The sequence below is a fragment of the Caenorhabditis briggsae genome, assembly GCF_000004555.2.
Source record: "Caenorhabditis briggsae complete genome, chrV, whole genome shotgun sequence".
Lineage (NCBI taxonomy): Eukaryota > Metazoa > Nematoda > Chromadorea > Rhabditida > Rhabditidae > Caenorhabditis > Caenorhabditis briggsae.
This window is the reverse complement of record NC_013488.2, coordinates 9,690,729-9,707,014: the sequence shown is the minus strand read 5'-3', so window position 1 is coordinate 9,707,014 and position 16,286 is coordinate 9,690,729. Positions and strand designations below refer to the sequence as shown.

General features: G+C 40.0%; 4 protein-coding genes across 4 annotated transcripts in view; 2 read left to right on the top strand and 2 right to left on the bottom strand.

Moving 5' to 3' along the window:
• The window catches only part of CBG23171, a gene marked incomplete at both ends in the record, with an annotated part of 1,215 nt that extends 317 nt beyond the window's left edge, over window positions 1-898 (bottom strand). Inside the window, 3 exons of the mRNA XM_002636452.1 lie at window positions 201-525; window positions 571-633; window positions 794-898. Coding sequence (XP_002636498.1) covers window positions 201-525; window positions 571-633; window positions 794-898 — 493 coding nt within the window. The remainder of the gene's footprint in view (window positions 1-200; window positions 526-570; window positions 634-793) is intronic.
• Window positions 899-1,927: 1,029 nt separating this feature from the next.
• CBG23172 lies at window positions 1,928-3,536 on the top strand (the record flags this gene model as incomplete). The annotated part of the gene is made up of 3 exons (XM_045237531.1): window positions 1,928-2,163; window positions 2,382-3,012; window positions 3,060-3,536. The coding sequence occupies 3 exons, from the start codon at window positions 1,928-1,930 to the stop codon at window positions 3,534-3,536; spliced, it is 1,344 nt and encodes a 447-aa protein (XP_045097820.1).
• A 978-nt stretch (window positions 3,537-4,514) lies between these two features.
• On the bottom strand, window positions 4,515-5,864 carry CBG23173 (the record flags this gene model as incomplete). Its single annotated transcript, XM_002636454.1, has 5 exons — window positions 4,515-4,798; window positions 4,857-5,091; window positions 5,135-5,316; window positions 5,361-5,504; window positions 5,561-5,864. The coding sequence occupies 5 exons, from the start codon at window positions 5,862-5,864 to the stop codon at window positions 4,515-4,517; spliced, it is 1,149 nt and encodes a 382-aa protein (XP_002636500.1).
• Window positions 5,865-14,168: 8,304 nt separating this feature from the next.
• Window positions 14,169-15,648, top strand: CBG23175 (the record flags this gene model as incomplete). Its single annotated transcript, XM_002636455.1, has 3 exons — window positions 14,169-14,221; window positions 14,350-14,651; window positions 15,599-15,648. 3 exons carry the CDS (start codon window positions 14,169-14,171, stop codon window positions 15,646-15,648), a joined length of 405 nt encoding a protein of 134 aa, XP_002636501.1.
• Between the last annotated feature and the right edge of the window lie 638 nt (window positions 15,649-16,286).

Genomic DNA, 16,286 nt, shown 5'->3' with positions numbered 1-16,286 from the left:
CCCGGAATTTGCGGGGTCTCCAATTTTATAACCACCGATATGAGTGAAAACTGGAAACAGATTTAACCTCTTAGTTTAGAATAAAACATATTTGCTGTAGATTTTGAATCATGTGATCGAGCACTAATCAGTGAGTAGTCACTAACTGCTGATTTTTTGATTTATGCGGTGTTTCTCAGAATTTTTTTTTCGAATCTCACCGTTCGTGTTTCTCATTTCCTCCTCTCTCTGGCGCATGAAGGCAAAATCCTTGGTGATGGAATCAGCCAAATCCTCCAACCGTCTCAGTTCAACCTCGAGTGGCTTCAGCTTCTCGGCCTTGGCAATATCATCGTAGTTCTTTGCTTCAACTCCGTGCTTCAATACAAGAGAAACCTCGCGTTTCTCTCCTGGATGTCCTGCTGGTGGATGGTTTTCAATGCAAATCTCGAAGATGTCATACTCGTCGGCGGTGAATGCAAACTTCCCTTTCAGATCGATGAAGTTTTCACGCTTGTAAAGAGTGTGTCCTCGAGTGTCGGTAACCTAAAAATTATCTGATTAGCAAACCATTTTTAGACTATTGCTCACATGGATACTTCCAGTGTATTGTATTCCTTGACTGAATTCATATTCTCCAGTTACGACGACATTCTGAAAATATTACGAATTCATCATTGATTCTTATTTCTACCGTTTTATGATAGATTTTATTTGAATGAGAAAAGATTAATGAAAAAAAAATGTGATTTTAGGTCAATTATTAGATTTTATCTCGGCGATAAGGACTTCTGACTTGAAAAAAATTGTTTACCTTGTGAATTTCCTCTTTCAGGCACTTTTTCTCTTTTGGAGGAACGTAGAACCTCAACGAGTTCGCAAGAACGACTGCGGATAATAGGATGACTAACGTCTTCATATCGTTCCGGATGATTACCTAAAAATCGATATTTGGAAAAGTGTGAAGCGAAGAAAACTGTCAATAGAAGTTGACGAATATTTTTATTAGTTTTTATTAGTAAAAATTGCTCATTAAAATCGATTGTACTAATAAAACCAAAGAAAAAGATTGTATCCAAACCAACGCGGCGTATGAGGTTGCGCGGAGAACGTGGTGTGTCCGCAAACACCACTCGTCAACCGTAATCACATTTAATTTTTGCACATTTTTTTGCGACGTTTCGGAAGCTCAAAAACTCTTTTTTCAGCGATTAAATTTGTCTGAATCTCTGCAAGTATTGAAAAAATTATTATAAGAATGAAAAAAATAAATTTCGTGCCTAAATGCTAAAGATTTCACACACAATGTGCACTTTTACCAAAAGTAGTTTTCACAGTTTGAAGATACAGTGCGTTCAGACTCTGAACTTCAAAGACCCTTTTGGGATTTCTTGAAACTCAAGATAGACTTGAGAACAATCAGAAGTTAGACTTGAGAACAATCAGAAGTTTACATTTTCCCCGAATAAATACACAAAAAATAGCAATTCTTCAATGTGAGGTTGTTTCGACTCGGTTTCTTAAGTGTCTTCGGTTCGTTTTCCTGTTCCAGCTCACAGGTCTTCCCCACATTTCACCAGAAATCACCATATGAATGAAACTGAATGTTAATAAGCGAAAAATTAGAATCGCATATCATTAGTGACTTTTTTTCTGTAGATTCGTCACAATTGTTCACCGATATGAAGCAACTTCACCGATATGAAGCTCTTGATAGGCTTCTTGACCTGCTGCTTACTAGTTCAAACAAGAACTGTTATTCAAAAAATAATTCTTGAGCCGATATTCCGAATCACTGATGCTAAAGCAACTCCGACGAAATCGGTTTTCTTCACTAAATTATCCCAAAATTTAGTTCTAAACAATTCGGGTAACCTTCAGTTTATTTTCAGGTTTGTTTGACAGTTTTACAGATATTCCTGAGATAAATGCAGTCCGTGGACACACAATGGAAATGTTCCTGAAAGATTTGAATTGCGGAATCGATACATGCCAAAACTTCCCATCAAAAGTGCAACCAATTTACAATGTAATAGATGAGAAAGGTCGATTTAAATTTGATACGAACCCATTAGCAACGGATAAGATTTTGGCAAAATCAGGGTATTTGTCTACTGAATGGGCAGTTGGATTACACGGATACGATGAATATTATTCTGCTGCGGATGATCGTAATGCTTATAAGTTGGATTGTGTCTAAACCTCACCTTTTCAGTATTCGCTTACGCCAATAACTATTATCCTGCCCAATTTCATGGTTGCCAGTATAGAGATCATATGGAAAACAAATAAAAATTTGTTAGAACTCTGGGATATGCCTTTGAACCGATTGCTATTCCTGAAAACATGCCGATCTATTCGTGAGGAATTTAATGGAACAGGAGGATATTTTAATTTATCAGACTGATTGAGTTAGAGGTATCGGGTGAGGTTGCTACCACTATCGGTGGCATTTCGATAGAGATTACTACTGAAGATGGTGTAACAGTAACACCAACGACAGCTTCTACAGTACCTTCCGATGTGTCAACGAATGTTTCAACTGATGGAATCATAAGCACATCTTCCACTCATTATGAGGATTCAGTATCTACAACCAAGGAGTTCATGACTTCAGAAGCTGGTACATCTCAACAAGAATCAAGCATAAGATCTTCAACATCTTCAACCAACTCAGATCCTACTGTCAGCTCCGCTACATCAATCTCAGAAGAAACCGATAAATGTAGCACTACTATCCACTTGTCTACATTATCATCTATATCGATAAAACCATCCACGACGTCTGTTGATCCAACGGCAAAGTCCACCGAGTCATCCGATTCGTCCACAACAGATCCAGTCGAGTATTCTTCAGTGACGACCTTACAAACCACAACTTCTCCACAAGATGCCGAAATTTCATCTAGCACGTCTTCTTTTTCTACAAGCACCATTTCAAAGTCACGCAGTTCATCTTTACAACCATCACAGAGCTCAACTTCTTCGCATGAATCCCCTACCAAAATGAGCGCTTCAACATCGTCGAGCGCAGTTAGTTCATATGCTGAATTTAAAACAACTGTGGAAGATGAATCAAGCACCATACACGAAGGATCAACAAGCATCGAACCATCTATCGATTCACAGCAACAAAATTCATAGAGTCTTCTACAGGACGCGGAAGTTCAACAAGCTCAACGAAACATTATTCGATCACAGTTTCTACTGTTTCGGATTTGTCTCCAACTCGTGACGCATCTACAACCACTGCTTCTACTTCTACTATAATGGTCAAAACTACGCCATCAACCACCATAACGACAACTATTCCATACGTCAACAAATATTTCAAAGCAGAACCGATTCTAATGTTCTGTGCTTCTGGAACCCGAACTTTGAAATATTCAGTTGGTGGAGATTTGAAAATTAGTCCTCAATCTACTAGCGTCGTTACAAGAGTAAACGAAACAAAAGCATGCGCATTCAGCAGTCAAGTTGTGAAGACAGAGCTGGAAAAGTGTGGTCCCACAACTACTATTTTCCAATGGGTCAATCAAGCTCAAGGCTTCCTTTGACTCAGTACCGATGTTGGTGTTGTTCCACTTTCTCCAGTATCTTGGGTTGGAGAATTCGGATATGCTTTCAAATCTGCACAAGGAAACAAGTGTGATTTCCCTCTGATCCCGTTAAAAGAAATGGAGAAAGATAACATTGTAAGATAAAAATTCTGATTGTGTAATACTGAAGAGTTCCATTTTCCCATTTTTTAGGTTAAAATCTCTGCTGGAGATCAAGACGAAATTGCATTGATTGAAGATGAATACAAAGAAACTGGACGGATTTTGGGATATGGTGTCAATTGCGATGTTCGAACCGGAGGGAATATTCTAGCCAAATATCCCAAATAAACGTGGATCAGATCATAAATATTTTTATTAACCCAGAAAAAAAAATGTTTTGCTTATTATTTTTAATCGTTGGAAGTTTTACTTTTACAGTCGAAACCTGAAGCCGCCAGGTGTTGGGAAAATGTGCTTCGTTTTACATGACGCTTTATACGATGGTGTTGTCCATTAAAATAGAAAAATGACCTAGTTTTAAGGTAGCTAACACTCTGATATAGTGCCACCCAAACCGCCAACTTTGAGCCCATTCATCTCATTTCCTGAAAAAGATTTCAAAAAACTGTCACTGACAAAATTTTCATTAAAATATCAAAAATATATTGTCAGTGGACCACTTTGTGATATACTCCCCAAAAACCGAGATTAATTGGCCCAAAGTTGAGTTCTAGTGTAGTGTTTAGGTATTTTGAGGGTTACGTCATCATTTTTTCATCACCTTTTTGGTTCTAGAATAACACAGCTTCTAATTGATGTATTACTTTTCTTTTCAGAATTTCATTCAAGAAAAGTGGAACCCATTTTATTGGTCCATTTCTTGAAACCATCATGTTTCACAGTTGAGATCATTTTAGTTGCTTGAAAAAATTTTCACACAATTTCAAAACTAAGCAATATTTGAAGAAAACCATGACTTTATTCAAGATTCAATTAAATAACGCGATTGAAGAGAGCAAATCCAATTTGATCAAGGGTAGTATATCCCAAATCCTTGGCTGTCTGTGTCCATTCCCCAGTGGCCAGAAGAGTTTGAATCTTAGCTGGATCGTTTTCATAAGTGTAGTGTCCTTGTTTGGTCTTGTGTTGGAACTCTCTTAATGCTGCCAATCCCTTAATTCCTCCGCATCCTGCTCTGTTCTCTCTGAATGTATATCCAGCACTTGCTAATGCGGTGTATGGTGATAAGACAGTTCTCACGTGAAGATTGACGTTTACTTAATCATATTATTTGTCGTAAAACAGAAAAATTGTAAGCAACTCGATAAAACTCACCTTTTCCGGCGTCCCATGCACTGAACAAAACGTTTCTTGTTCCACAAGCTCTCTCAAGAGCTTGGGTAGCTGCACTAGTTAATTTTCCAGTAAGGAAGATTCCAGTGTTCTTGGTAGTAGGAAGCTGCTTAGAGGCGCCCATTTGCTGATCAACAATAGGTGGGCCGACGATGTTGGCGAGGCCCTCAGTACTTGTTCCTTGAATGATCTGGTAAGTGAGAGCAAAAGAATGAGTCTGAAATATTGTGATGTGTTTTTATTCACCGATTTGAACTTACGTAGTTACTCTTTCCGATCGATTTGACAAAGTCTGGCTGTGCGTTTTCGAGGACAAGTTTTTCCGAATCAGGAGAAAGTGCATACCCGACGAGACGAACTGGATCGTATCTTGACTTATCAACCGTGGTGGAAGCTAGGTTAACAAGTTGACCTGGTTGAGCTGGAGACCAATAGGCGTATTCTAAATAGAGACTTTGATTAAGTAGTTCGAAGGGTTGAACAAACTTTTCAATGACTCCGAGTACATTTCAATGATTGGCAGCGAGTCGTCAGAGCTACAATATCCCGGGTATGGAGCAACAAATCCGATTGGTTTAGCGCTAGTGGCACCAATTCTAGTTTTGATATCAGCGTCGATGATGCGAGTTCCTGAAATTATAGAAATTCAGAGTTTACTTCGAAAATCTGAAATGATTCTTACTAACCGTCGGCTGCATTGGCATGGGCGAAGATTCTACGCAACTTTGGACACTCGGTGTTGGTGCAAGTAGCAGTATCGGCAGCATAATCATCTTCATAAAGGTTTCCAATTGATCCAGCTTCAGTCTTGAAGTTATCCTTTTGGCTTTGGTCAAAACTATCGGCAACGTAGTAGGTGAAGACTTTGTCGTTTCCGAGATTGTTATGGAATGTTTCAATCTTGATCCGATTGACATAGAGTCCCGAGTCCTCCTGGGCAAGGCAGAAGGCAAAAAGGGAAAAAGGGAGGATTTGGATGAGACGAGTCATTTCTGATTTTTCCAGTGATTCCCCTTCCCCTTTTATTGGGTTTCGGGTGCTGATGTTTTGTTAGATGTGCCGTGTTGGCTAATTTGAATAATGAATAATGATAATTACCCAACAGTTTTTGCAGGAAGATTGTAAACAGAGGAGCAGAAAACACAAAAGTTCGATCAGAAACGAAAAGATGGGAGAGTTCAAGAAACATGGATCTTCTTCCAGACCCTCGAAAAATTTATACTGCTATCGGCAGATGGTGGAAGTGAATGGAAACACTAATATTTTTCTAGTTTTCAGGAGCTAAAATCATAAGCGACCATCATAATCCGGAGACGATTTCTTGATTTTTCGATTTATATTCAGATTTCATCACATCTGAAACCAGTAACCTCCTTCAATTAAGTTTTTATTTATTATGTTAATCCCCCTATATAAAGCTACAACTTTTGACAAGTTTGAACATTCGATTTATTCCTAATAATCGAAAAAAACCCCTTATCCATCTGTCTTCGTTGTTTTCTTCCTTGATTCTTCTCCACACATCTCCATTTCTCCCTAGTAAACATCTTATCGATTTGAAAGAAGTTCATTTGAATCCTAAAAAGATCAAGTGATCATCATTCATGACAGTACTAACTAATTAATCGAGTGCTAATGTCCCGTTTCTGATTTTTTGAACACTGATAACGATTGATTTGAATTGAGCAGGAGATTTGAATCAGTAGTTCAAATGTTGAATATACTCGGATAGGTTGAGGATAACACTGGTCAAAAACAGAAATTAATATTTAAATTCTTCAATGAGAATCTGATAATATCCCGTACAGGACCAATATGTACCGTACAACCTGTATTAGAAGTAACAGAAGGGCACCTCTAATAGAAGGGATCTCCAAATAAATTCGGAGAAATAGAAGGGCTCCTTCAAAATGTGTTGTTTCAGAAAAAACATTTCGGACGTTTTCAGTGAGAGATCTTCCAAAATTCCAAAATTTCGCAAAGTTTTTTGAAACGCTCGTTTTGCTTAAAAATCGCCTGATTTTGGTGAAATTGATAGATTTTCATGAATTTTGAACAAGAATACCCAGATTTTTCGAATGAAAAGTTCGGGAAAAATGGCCGGAAAAACAGAAGGGCCCTCCGGAGACACCTTGGAACAACAGAAGAACCGGTTCTTCTGATACAGGTTTCACTCACGGTATATAGCAGATCCTATAAAATTAAATAAATTAAACCTGCAACTTCTACCAAGTTATAATGTATCTCTCAAATTCCTTACTCTGCTCCCACTAAAACTCCTGAACCATCTGACGGTTGATTCTTGAAGAAAAAGTAGATATTCGAGTAAAAATCTTCCAGATGAGCACATCCTTCACGTCGTCCTGTTTTTCTCTCTCATAACACGCAATTAGTCATGCGTGCATTGAAAGAGAAGCCAACCGCGCACAGTTAACGGAGGGGATATGGCCAAATTGGCGGTTTCGATAAATGTGAACTAATGGATGTTGAGATGTGTCTTCGCTTCTGTTGTCACGATTTGGATAGAGAGTACTATCCGTCCTGCATTTGACACATTCTATCATCTGTATTTTGAAAATTGAATGGAGCGAAAAGTGGCGAACACGCGAGTTAAGTGGAAGTCAAAATAGCTAATTTTCCAGTTTCCTGAATTCGTACACCTCTGTGTTGCCTATTCATGAATTACATAATGTCGAAACGCAATGAATATTTCACTATGAGAGTCTAGAGACGCTTACTTCACTTCAGTTCACTTCAAATTGTAGGTTCATATTACGACATTATTCAGAGTCAACTTTTGAGAAATTCTCCTTTTCCTACTTCTCCCTTCCAAAATTGGCCTAATCATCATCGTTGCTCTTTTTTCTTTTGTCAAGTCACAAGTATTTGCCATGACCCTCTTCTCATTCTTCTATTGCCATCTGAGTTTGTCGGCTTTCTTCATCAATCACACACCACCTTTCCTAGCTAGGCTCTTTTCTCAATTGACATCTAGTGACCACTTCTCTCTTATACTTTGCCGTCTTGGTCCCTTTTTCGCGATGTTGACTCAAGTTTTTGGCTACTCCAACCCCGAACCTTGGCAAACAAGTACAGGTAGCTTACCAGTAGATGTCTTTGCTTCTTGTCTTGTAATCATAATCTCCCTAGTTCTTTCAAGTCAAGCGGAACCGATCTGATCCCCTACACAAGCCGAATAAACAACTCCCTCCATATCCACGGATTTTTGATTCCAAAAAAGGGTCGAGACTCAAAAAACTTCAAAAATGCGTGACCTTTAACAAAAAAGGAACTGGTGTAGGTGTAGCTGTTCGTGAAGAATGGCAGGTGTCTAAACAAACCGGCTGACACATTGAGAGGCTTTCCGAGTGGTGCAGGGGATACTGATGGTGCTGAAATACGATATGTAACACAACGGGGCAACCCGCTGTTCGAGATTCGGATGAGTGGCGACAAGGAAGGGTTCTGATTTGAATTTGAATGTGAGATCGACTTGTTGATCAAACATTGGGTTGGCTCTGTAGGTAGTAGGATGGTGTCGATAGAGGGATTGGAATGGTTGGGAGGGCAGTGGATTTTTGCTTCAGCGAAAAATGAACTATTAACTTCAGAAAATCCGTATTTAGGTAGCCTTTTATTCCCGGAGAGTTTACTCAATTCTACCCGGTTCTTCAAAAGCGATGGCGATGACGAAATTGGGATATTATGAAATCCTGTTCAGAACTGAAAAGAACTCAGCTGAATCTGAAGATGATTGATTCACAGTAAAATGCTTCCATTTCTTGCTGGTCATTTCAGTTTCTGAGTTCCTATCCAACTTCACTACTTTCACTAACTATAGAAGTTTAGCTCTGCAGTACTTGAAACGTTTACTTTTTCCTCTAACAATAACTTAATTACTGCGGAAGCTCCAATTACCGTACTTCCTTTCGACCCTTTCTCCTAGCAAGAAGTCCCTCTTCCTCTATACCAACATAATGCATTTTTTTGAAAAAGAGGCCGGGCCCGAAAAGTCAAGATAACACACATCTGTGAGCGGCTGAACAAACACATCTTCATCATGATGGCAACATGATACTTTGTGTGTAGAAAAAAAAGAAGAAAGAGCTATATGGACACACGGCTTCTGTAGAAGCACCGCATCACAAACTGCCTTCCAAACCGGATGACGTCCTCTTTTGTGCAGAGACAAGATAAGCGCTCCAATTAGTAAAAAGGGAGGTCTTGGGGTCTTGATGAGCCAGTTCTCGTGTGCATTCTTTTCTTGCTTCCCTACTGCGTTTGATCCCACCAATTACCGAAGATGGAAGTAGGAAGACATCAAGAATGAGCCTCCTTCTCCTTTTTCTCATTGCTTCCATCTTTCTCTTGGAGCACAATTCAATTTCGTGGTTCGTTGTGGAATTGAAATTCGGAATTTGGTGTTGAGCAACACAGCGCGAAGAAGACGATCATGCTATGAGGAGAAGCGTTAAATGATGAACCATGAATTCTTAATTGAAACTTGAGAACATTCAGAAGAGCACGTCATCTGTAAACATAGAAGTTCCGAGAGAACCTGGATTAAGAGAGAACGTTCTGTCCTTGAGAATTCATTTCATCCGGAAGTGGGTGCCAATTTCCGGAGCGACTCGATTCCCCGTCCCGACAATTCTTGATCCCTCTGACGTCTCTTTTCACACCATGACTCCTTTGACGATTGCCGCGGATATACCATTGTCACTAATCCCGGTAGTAGTTGCCGATGGGCCTAAAATGTACTAATTGCCTCAATTATGCACAAGTTACGAAAGAGGGGAAGCGGAGATGGTGATGATGATAAGACTAAATGAGCCAGCTGGCTTAATAGGAGGTTGGCGTTGGTGCATTCGTAGATTAACAAAAAATGGGGTAGGCAGAAGGAACAGTTTCTGTCTGACCCAATTAAACCATTTTCAATTCCAGAATATATGAAACTATGAAACCAGCGAAACTACTACCTACTTTACGACCATATATTCCCGAAAACGCTCCAATTAAATTGGTTCATTTATAAAATTTATGTTTCAATTTTCTTTCCTCTAAATGGTCATTTTGGAAGTAAAGTTGGGAAACTAAGCCTTCCATCCCCCACCCGCCCTTCTGGCGCTACTCTCCACATCTAACCAACATCTTCGTTTCAAAAAGCTACTTTCAAATTCAAGGGTCACTAGAATGGGATGTCTCATTTTATTCCTCTCATTTTTCCTTGGGATTTTAATGTCTCTCGGGAGGAGCGAAGAGAAAGAGACAGGTGTCAATTGCCAACCCCCTAATTCGATGTTCGACTGTAAGATGTTCGCGCTGCGCTTGCTTACCAACAAACCCCTTAATTAGGTCGAGAGCATGGCACGTGGAGAGTCGCAGACAGACGGCTAATGTAGAAAAGAAGGCGTCAAGCATTTTTCTTCTTCTCACTGATGATGCTGGCCCTCATATATCTTGCATACTCATCTCAATTGTATTGCTTTTTGACCATGTGTCACTTTTTTCTGGTATTCGTGTCTGTGCGTGTATTTGACACATTCTGACCCTCACTTTGGAAATTTTTTCGACAACGAAATCTTCTTCATTCAAATCCTCTGCCTTCTTTTCTTTCTTCTCTTTATTTCAATTCTCCTAGCTGCTCTTCACACTTCTTCGATTCCCGATTCTTGAGCAACATCGCCCAATTGAAATTGCAATTTTGACAAGTGGTAGGGGATGCACTTTGACGCCAGCCAATGATTCCGGTGTCGTTTTTAATGAAGACTTCTGTCGAGTCGGATTAAAAGTGATGTGTATTTAGTATGTGGATACATAACTAGTTTTTCTTTTTACAGTGTCATGACTCAGATAGAGAAACGTTATAACAATATTACTGAACATATTCTCTCAAGTAAGTGGTTCAAAATGTGTCTAGACATATCCAAATAGATCTAAACTTCGACGTGTGATAGTTTTCATTCACATCTTCCGATACATCACGAGGGTTCAATTCTCTGAAAAACATTCCCTGAAACCCAATGCCCATCTAGAATAATATAGCACCAGTAGTTTTTTGTTTTGTTTGAACAAGCAGCCATTTTTTGCAATGCTAACCTATGTACATGTTTGGTAATCTTGTCTTTTGACACCTCCCCGTGGTGGTGGGTACTGCTCCAGAAGACACACACTTGTGGAAGGCCTTCTTGTACTCAAGAATACCCCTCCCCGGTCATACATTGTCCTTCATCTTTTTTCTATTGTTTTGCTTCTTTACTCCTCCCACATCCTTCACTTCTCCTTCCTCTTTTTCTTGAGTATCGCTGATTCTTTTTCTGTTTCTTTCCTGCGTGGTTATTATGGTTTTACCATCATCCTGCCATCACCCGAAAGGGTCGAAAACACAGAAAATCCCGCCGATTTTAGTGGTTACTGCCCCTTTTGTGAGTCATTCTCTTCCATTTTTGGAGATCGACCTTCTTTTTCTTCTTTCAAAAACAACCGGGTCATCTCCGGTTGACAAACAAAAAGAGGCTCACATATTAGGGCTAAAGTTTCTCTCTTCCTCCTTTCCTCCGATCTGAGATATATAGAGCTCTGACCCCGTCGTCGTCACAAATCAAATAAATCTCAACTCATCAAGTGCACCGGCTACTTCTCAAAAAGGGGAACAAAAAAGGCCGCAAGCTGACCGTCGTTTCCCCCTTTTCCCCCAAAAACATCTCTCTATGTCCACAAACTACTGGACATTGAGAGAACGAGAGCTTCTCCTCTTCCGAGAAGAAGCATATAGCACATCCGATCGAAATGGACACCACTGTCTTCTCTTGGGGAATGTTCCTTGATGAATGCCCCCTTCCGCCAACACATTGTTCAGGTGTGAATGAATGAATAAGTCGGTGCTATACTAGCTTAGTTTTGCTCTATTCCCTGTCCCCATTCTCGCGATTGTCAACAGATTTTCTGCCAATTGGACGCCAAAAACTGTATTTACTACCTTTTGTTTTTTCCCTGACTAAGAGAAATTAATAGAACCATGAGAATGTTTTTAAACAACAGGAAACTACCTTTTTTTCAAATAATTACTTTCTTGGGAAGTCAGAAAAGTTATTTCTGGCCGTTCCGTTCTTCTATTCCAAAAACCTTTCTAGGTTATCATCTTTCTCTTTTTGTCTAAATAACGACCTTCGCTCGGAAGTGTCAACAGTAATTGAATGGTCCGTCCCCTCTTACCTATATCTCAACCTATACGCCATATTTGAACAGTACCTTTGGTCCCGGTGTGGTTCTAGTTCTTTGTGTGCTTATTGGATTAACCTGTAGCTCTCTTACCGAGCTATCTTATGATTGAAAACAGAAAACCCGTGGAGCTATCTATGCTCTTTTTTGGTTCTGCTTCCAGTTGCAACAACTTTAAATGTGCTCGTATTTCATCGAACTTTGGCTCGTTAAGAGCAAAACGACGTCGTCGCCTGGTCTTTCCAGGGTCCCACACCAAAACCAAAATTTCGCTTCTTTCGGTTTTTGTCTCCATCTGCTCCTTCTTTTTTTTTCTGTTTCGTCTTTACTGCTTCGTCTTTCATTCCATTTCACTACCAAATCCCCCACAACATTAGCATTTTCTATTCAAAAAAGTAAGGAAACAGAAAAAACGAAAAATAAGAAGGCCTTGAAACATTTTGGTGTTTATTTGGTTTTTTCTCTTCTCCTGAAAAAAATGAAGTCACGTCATAGATGTTCATTCGTCAAAGTTATGCAATCAGTACTATCAGTAACCAGTTATCAAAGTATCACACTTGAGTTGATAACGAATCAGAACTGATTGGGTGGCATAAACAACAACCTATAACTTTCGGGAATTTTTTTACTTCTTTTTTCTAGAAGACTGACCTCTGGACCTTTCTATGTTATTTACCACAAGAGGTTTCGTAATTCCCTCAATTTCTAGAAGAGGTGCCCCGCAGAAAAACCTTGAAGTCTTAGTCACAAGAGAAGGATGATGAGATTTTCATTTCGGCTTTTCGATTCTCATCCAAATAGAAGCATCCACAAAACTTTAAAACCAACAATCCGCAGCTGAGAAAAGTGTTGTTTAATCCCAAGAAACTCCATCTTTTCTCACTTTTCTCATTGAAATGTTTCGCAAATCTTTTCCGCATTTTTCAATTCCCAAGAACAAAAAGACGACGTTGCTGGAAAGTTAACAAAGTAGAAGAAGCACTAGTTCTCTTCTACTTTCTCTCGATTAACTTTTCGAATCATTCCGTTCCGCTGCTTTCTTCTTTTCTAAAGACAGAAGGGCTCTATTTCCTGTGTAAAAGAGGGTCTTCTTCTCCGTTTTCTAGCTCTCTTTTCGAAATTCACATTCACATCGTCCATCGGCCCTATTTGGAACAAACTCAATTTCGTTCGTTGTGTGCTCCTCGGACCCTTCTTTTTCCTCGATATCTTTCTGAGGCGAGAGATAAAGGAGCACACACCGGGAGAAGGGACACACCTCCTTCTTTGGCATCAAGCCAGCTGCCCACCCATCGGGGGGACCCGGGGAGGCTCCGCCCCTTCTGTGCACTTTTTGTTGCTCGGCTGCTGGTGGTGTTGCCGGGCTCTGGGCTCCTCCGCCGCGCGATTGAGCACCAGCACATTTAAGATTGTGGAGTCGTCGACGTCTCCCACTTTTTTCATCACGCGACACATTTTTTCTCATTTCTTCCTATCCTGCTGGTGGCATGTGTCCTCCTTCATCCGGGAACTCTCCTCTTCTTCAAAGTTCATTTTTCAAATTCCCTTTTCCTTTCAATCGTCCCCAACTCATTTTAATGCACGCGAAACCCTTCGAAAACCGCTCAATGATGGATCTTCTGGCTCCCCGTCACCAGCACCACGATTCCTATTTCTTTTTCTGGCTCCTTGTGCCCCGTGTGCCATTACTCAACCTCCACTTTCCACAAGTATCCCCACCCCCTACTTGTGGGTTTATTTCTTTTTCTTTTTTCTTGTCCCGCCCCATTTTTTTCTAAGCTCATAAATATTTCCTTCCACAACTCCTGAGCCCCCGAAAAATAATAAATTCCATATTCTCTTTTCGCTCTTCAAGTATTTTTCCCATCCTTTTCTAACTCATAACTATCACAGTGAATTACACGCAATGAGAGGCTCTCCGCATAATTACATTTTCCATTGGTCTCTTTTTTTTCTTCTTTTTTTCTTCTACTTTTTTTATGCCACCGGCTACTCTCGTTTATTTTTTCTTCTTTGGATATTTCCGACATCTATAAAAATATCCTGTTTTTCCAGACCACCAAGTAACTCACAATGAACTCCCGACTTGTATACGCTGTTGCGATCCTTGCAGTTTTTGCTTCTGCGTAAGTTTTCATAATATTCTGAAATAGTAGTCATTAGAATGTCTAAAAAACTTTGGTCTTTAGACATGCAAGTATGAGACGTTCTAGATAAGAAGAATCCGGATGAATTCTTATCTTCTCTATTCCAGACAATCCGAAGATGAATGGGATGGAACTGTCCGAGACCAGACTGAATTCTGTGGAACCATGGCTCAATATGCACCAAATGGAGAAATTTACTGTTCTCAATTCACAATGTGCTGTGATAGACAATTCGACCCAAACAACGGAGACAGGTGCCAAGTCAAGGAATCCGATTGCTCTCCAACTGACGACGGAAGAAGTGGATTGGGAGTTTGCAAGTTCTCCAACTGCACAGAGCTCATCACAACGACTACGACGACCACGACCCCAGCTCCACAGTACGAATCCATCAACGCCGCTTACCAAGGTATGCCGTGGTAATTATTCTAAAAGGGGAAGGGAACAAGACACGAGCCTCTGATTCACATTAATCCTCTCAATAGGTAATCGGTTGTATCATTAATCAAGACCATACATTTATGGCCATAAGCAGGTGCACACTGAGAGACACGTGTCTTATAAAATGGCTAGTTCAGGCAATTGTACAAGGCAGAAGACCAAGAAAAAATCAGTAGAACTTTTATGGGAACATAATCTACATTCCGATCTTTGTCAAAGACGACATTTTGTTCCATTTCGTCAAAATCCAGACTTCATATTCATGCCATCGTATAGATGAGCACCGGAAGGAAGACAGAAGGACATTGAGCTCTTAAGGTCAAACCCATAGGGGATTTCGAAGCACATCATTAGAATTTTCGAGGTGCCCTTCTTCTTCTTCTATCTGTCTCTTGCACTCACACTAAGAAGTGCATCCGAAAAGAGAAACATTTTGGACATTTCTTTCCAAAATTGAAGGCACATAAGGATTCGCAGACCTCCCCCACGATCTCTTTGAAAACAAGAGCGCCCGGAAATTGCGTGACAATTGACTATTCGTTATGGGGGAGGGGGGGGGGGGGGGTCCCCTCCGGTCGTTTTGAAGGCAAAAGGACATGAAACAGACTGGCTAATGAATCCTTCTGATGAAACCTTTTTTCGGGATGAAGCGAACTGTTTTGCCGCATGATCGCACTCGTTTAGTACTGCCCCCGTGTCTAATTAGGCTGGTATTGAAATGGTCTGTATCGGACCAGGTGCCTGAGGTTTTTTGAGGCAAAATACGGATTAACCCGTTGAGATTAGGGGCAGGTGAGGACCCAAAAACCATGCTCATTAACATTATGGATAGAATTGGAAGGTCGGGAATCTAGAGAAAAAATAAAAGGATTTCAAAAACATTACTATCACTAATTGTAAAAACATGAATTTCAGCTGTCACCATCCTCGCTCCACTCGTTGCTGCTGTCTTCTGCGTGATGTAAATGATCAAGAAAGGTAAGGATCTATTCCCAAAACAATCCTGATTTCGTATCAAAATAATTTCCAATATCTTTTGTATTTCATATTTTCGGTCTGCAATCTGAGATTTTCTATTAGTACCTTCTTCCCGTCTTATTTCCTTTCTCCTAAACCTAAATTGAACGTATGTCTCGTTCTCTCCATCCTAATCCGACTCCATCTAATCTGGCTTTGCCTCCCGGGCCTAGCCCGTCGGTATAATGTTTCAAACCACATGTCATATCTTTCAGAGTTCCGTCTTCTTCTTCATTTCCAAACGTCAACATACTTTTTCGCACCCCCAACGTCTCCACCACCTATCAGTTCAGGGATCTTTCAATTTTGTTTCCCCCTCTTCCTCAATGTTCCCCATGTTTTAGTTATGTTGTGTAGCCTGAATCCCCTTCTCTTCAAGCGTTTTCAGATTCTCAATGATTTCGCATTTTGTACGGTGATGCTCTACGATTATTAGAGCTGTGACTCCCTATTTTAAAATCAAACAGTTTTTGAGCACAAAAAAAAACAACAAAAATATTCCCAATATCAATGCTTTCAGATAATATTTATCGTCTTTTTTTTGGTTGATTTTTCATTTTCCTCCTAGCCTCAAAACCTCTTCCAT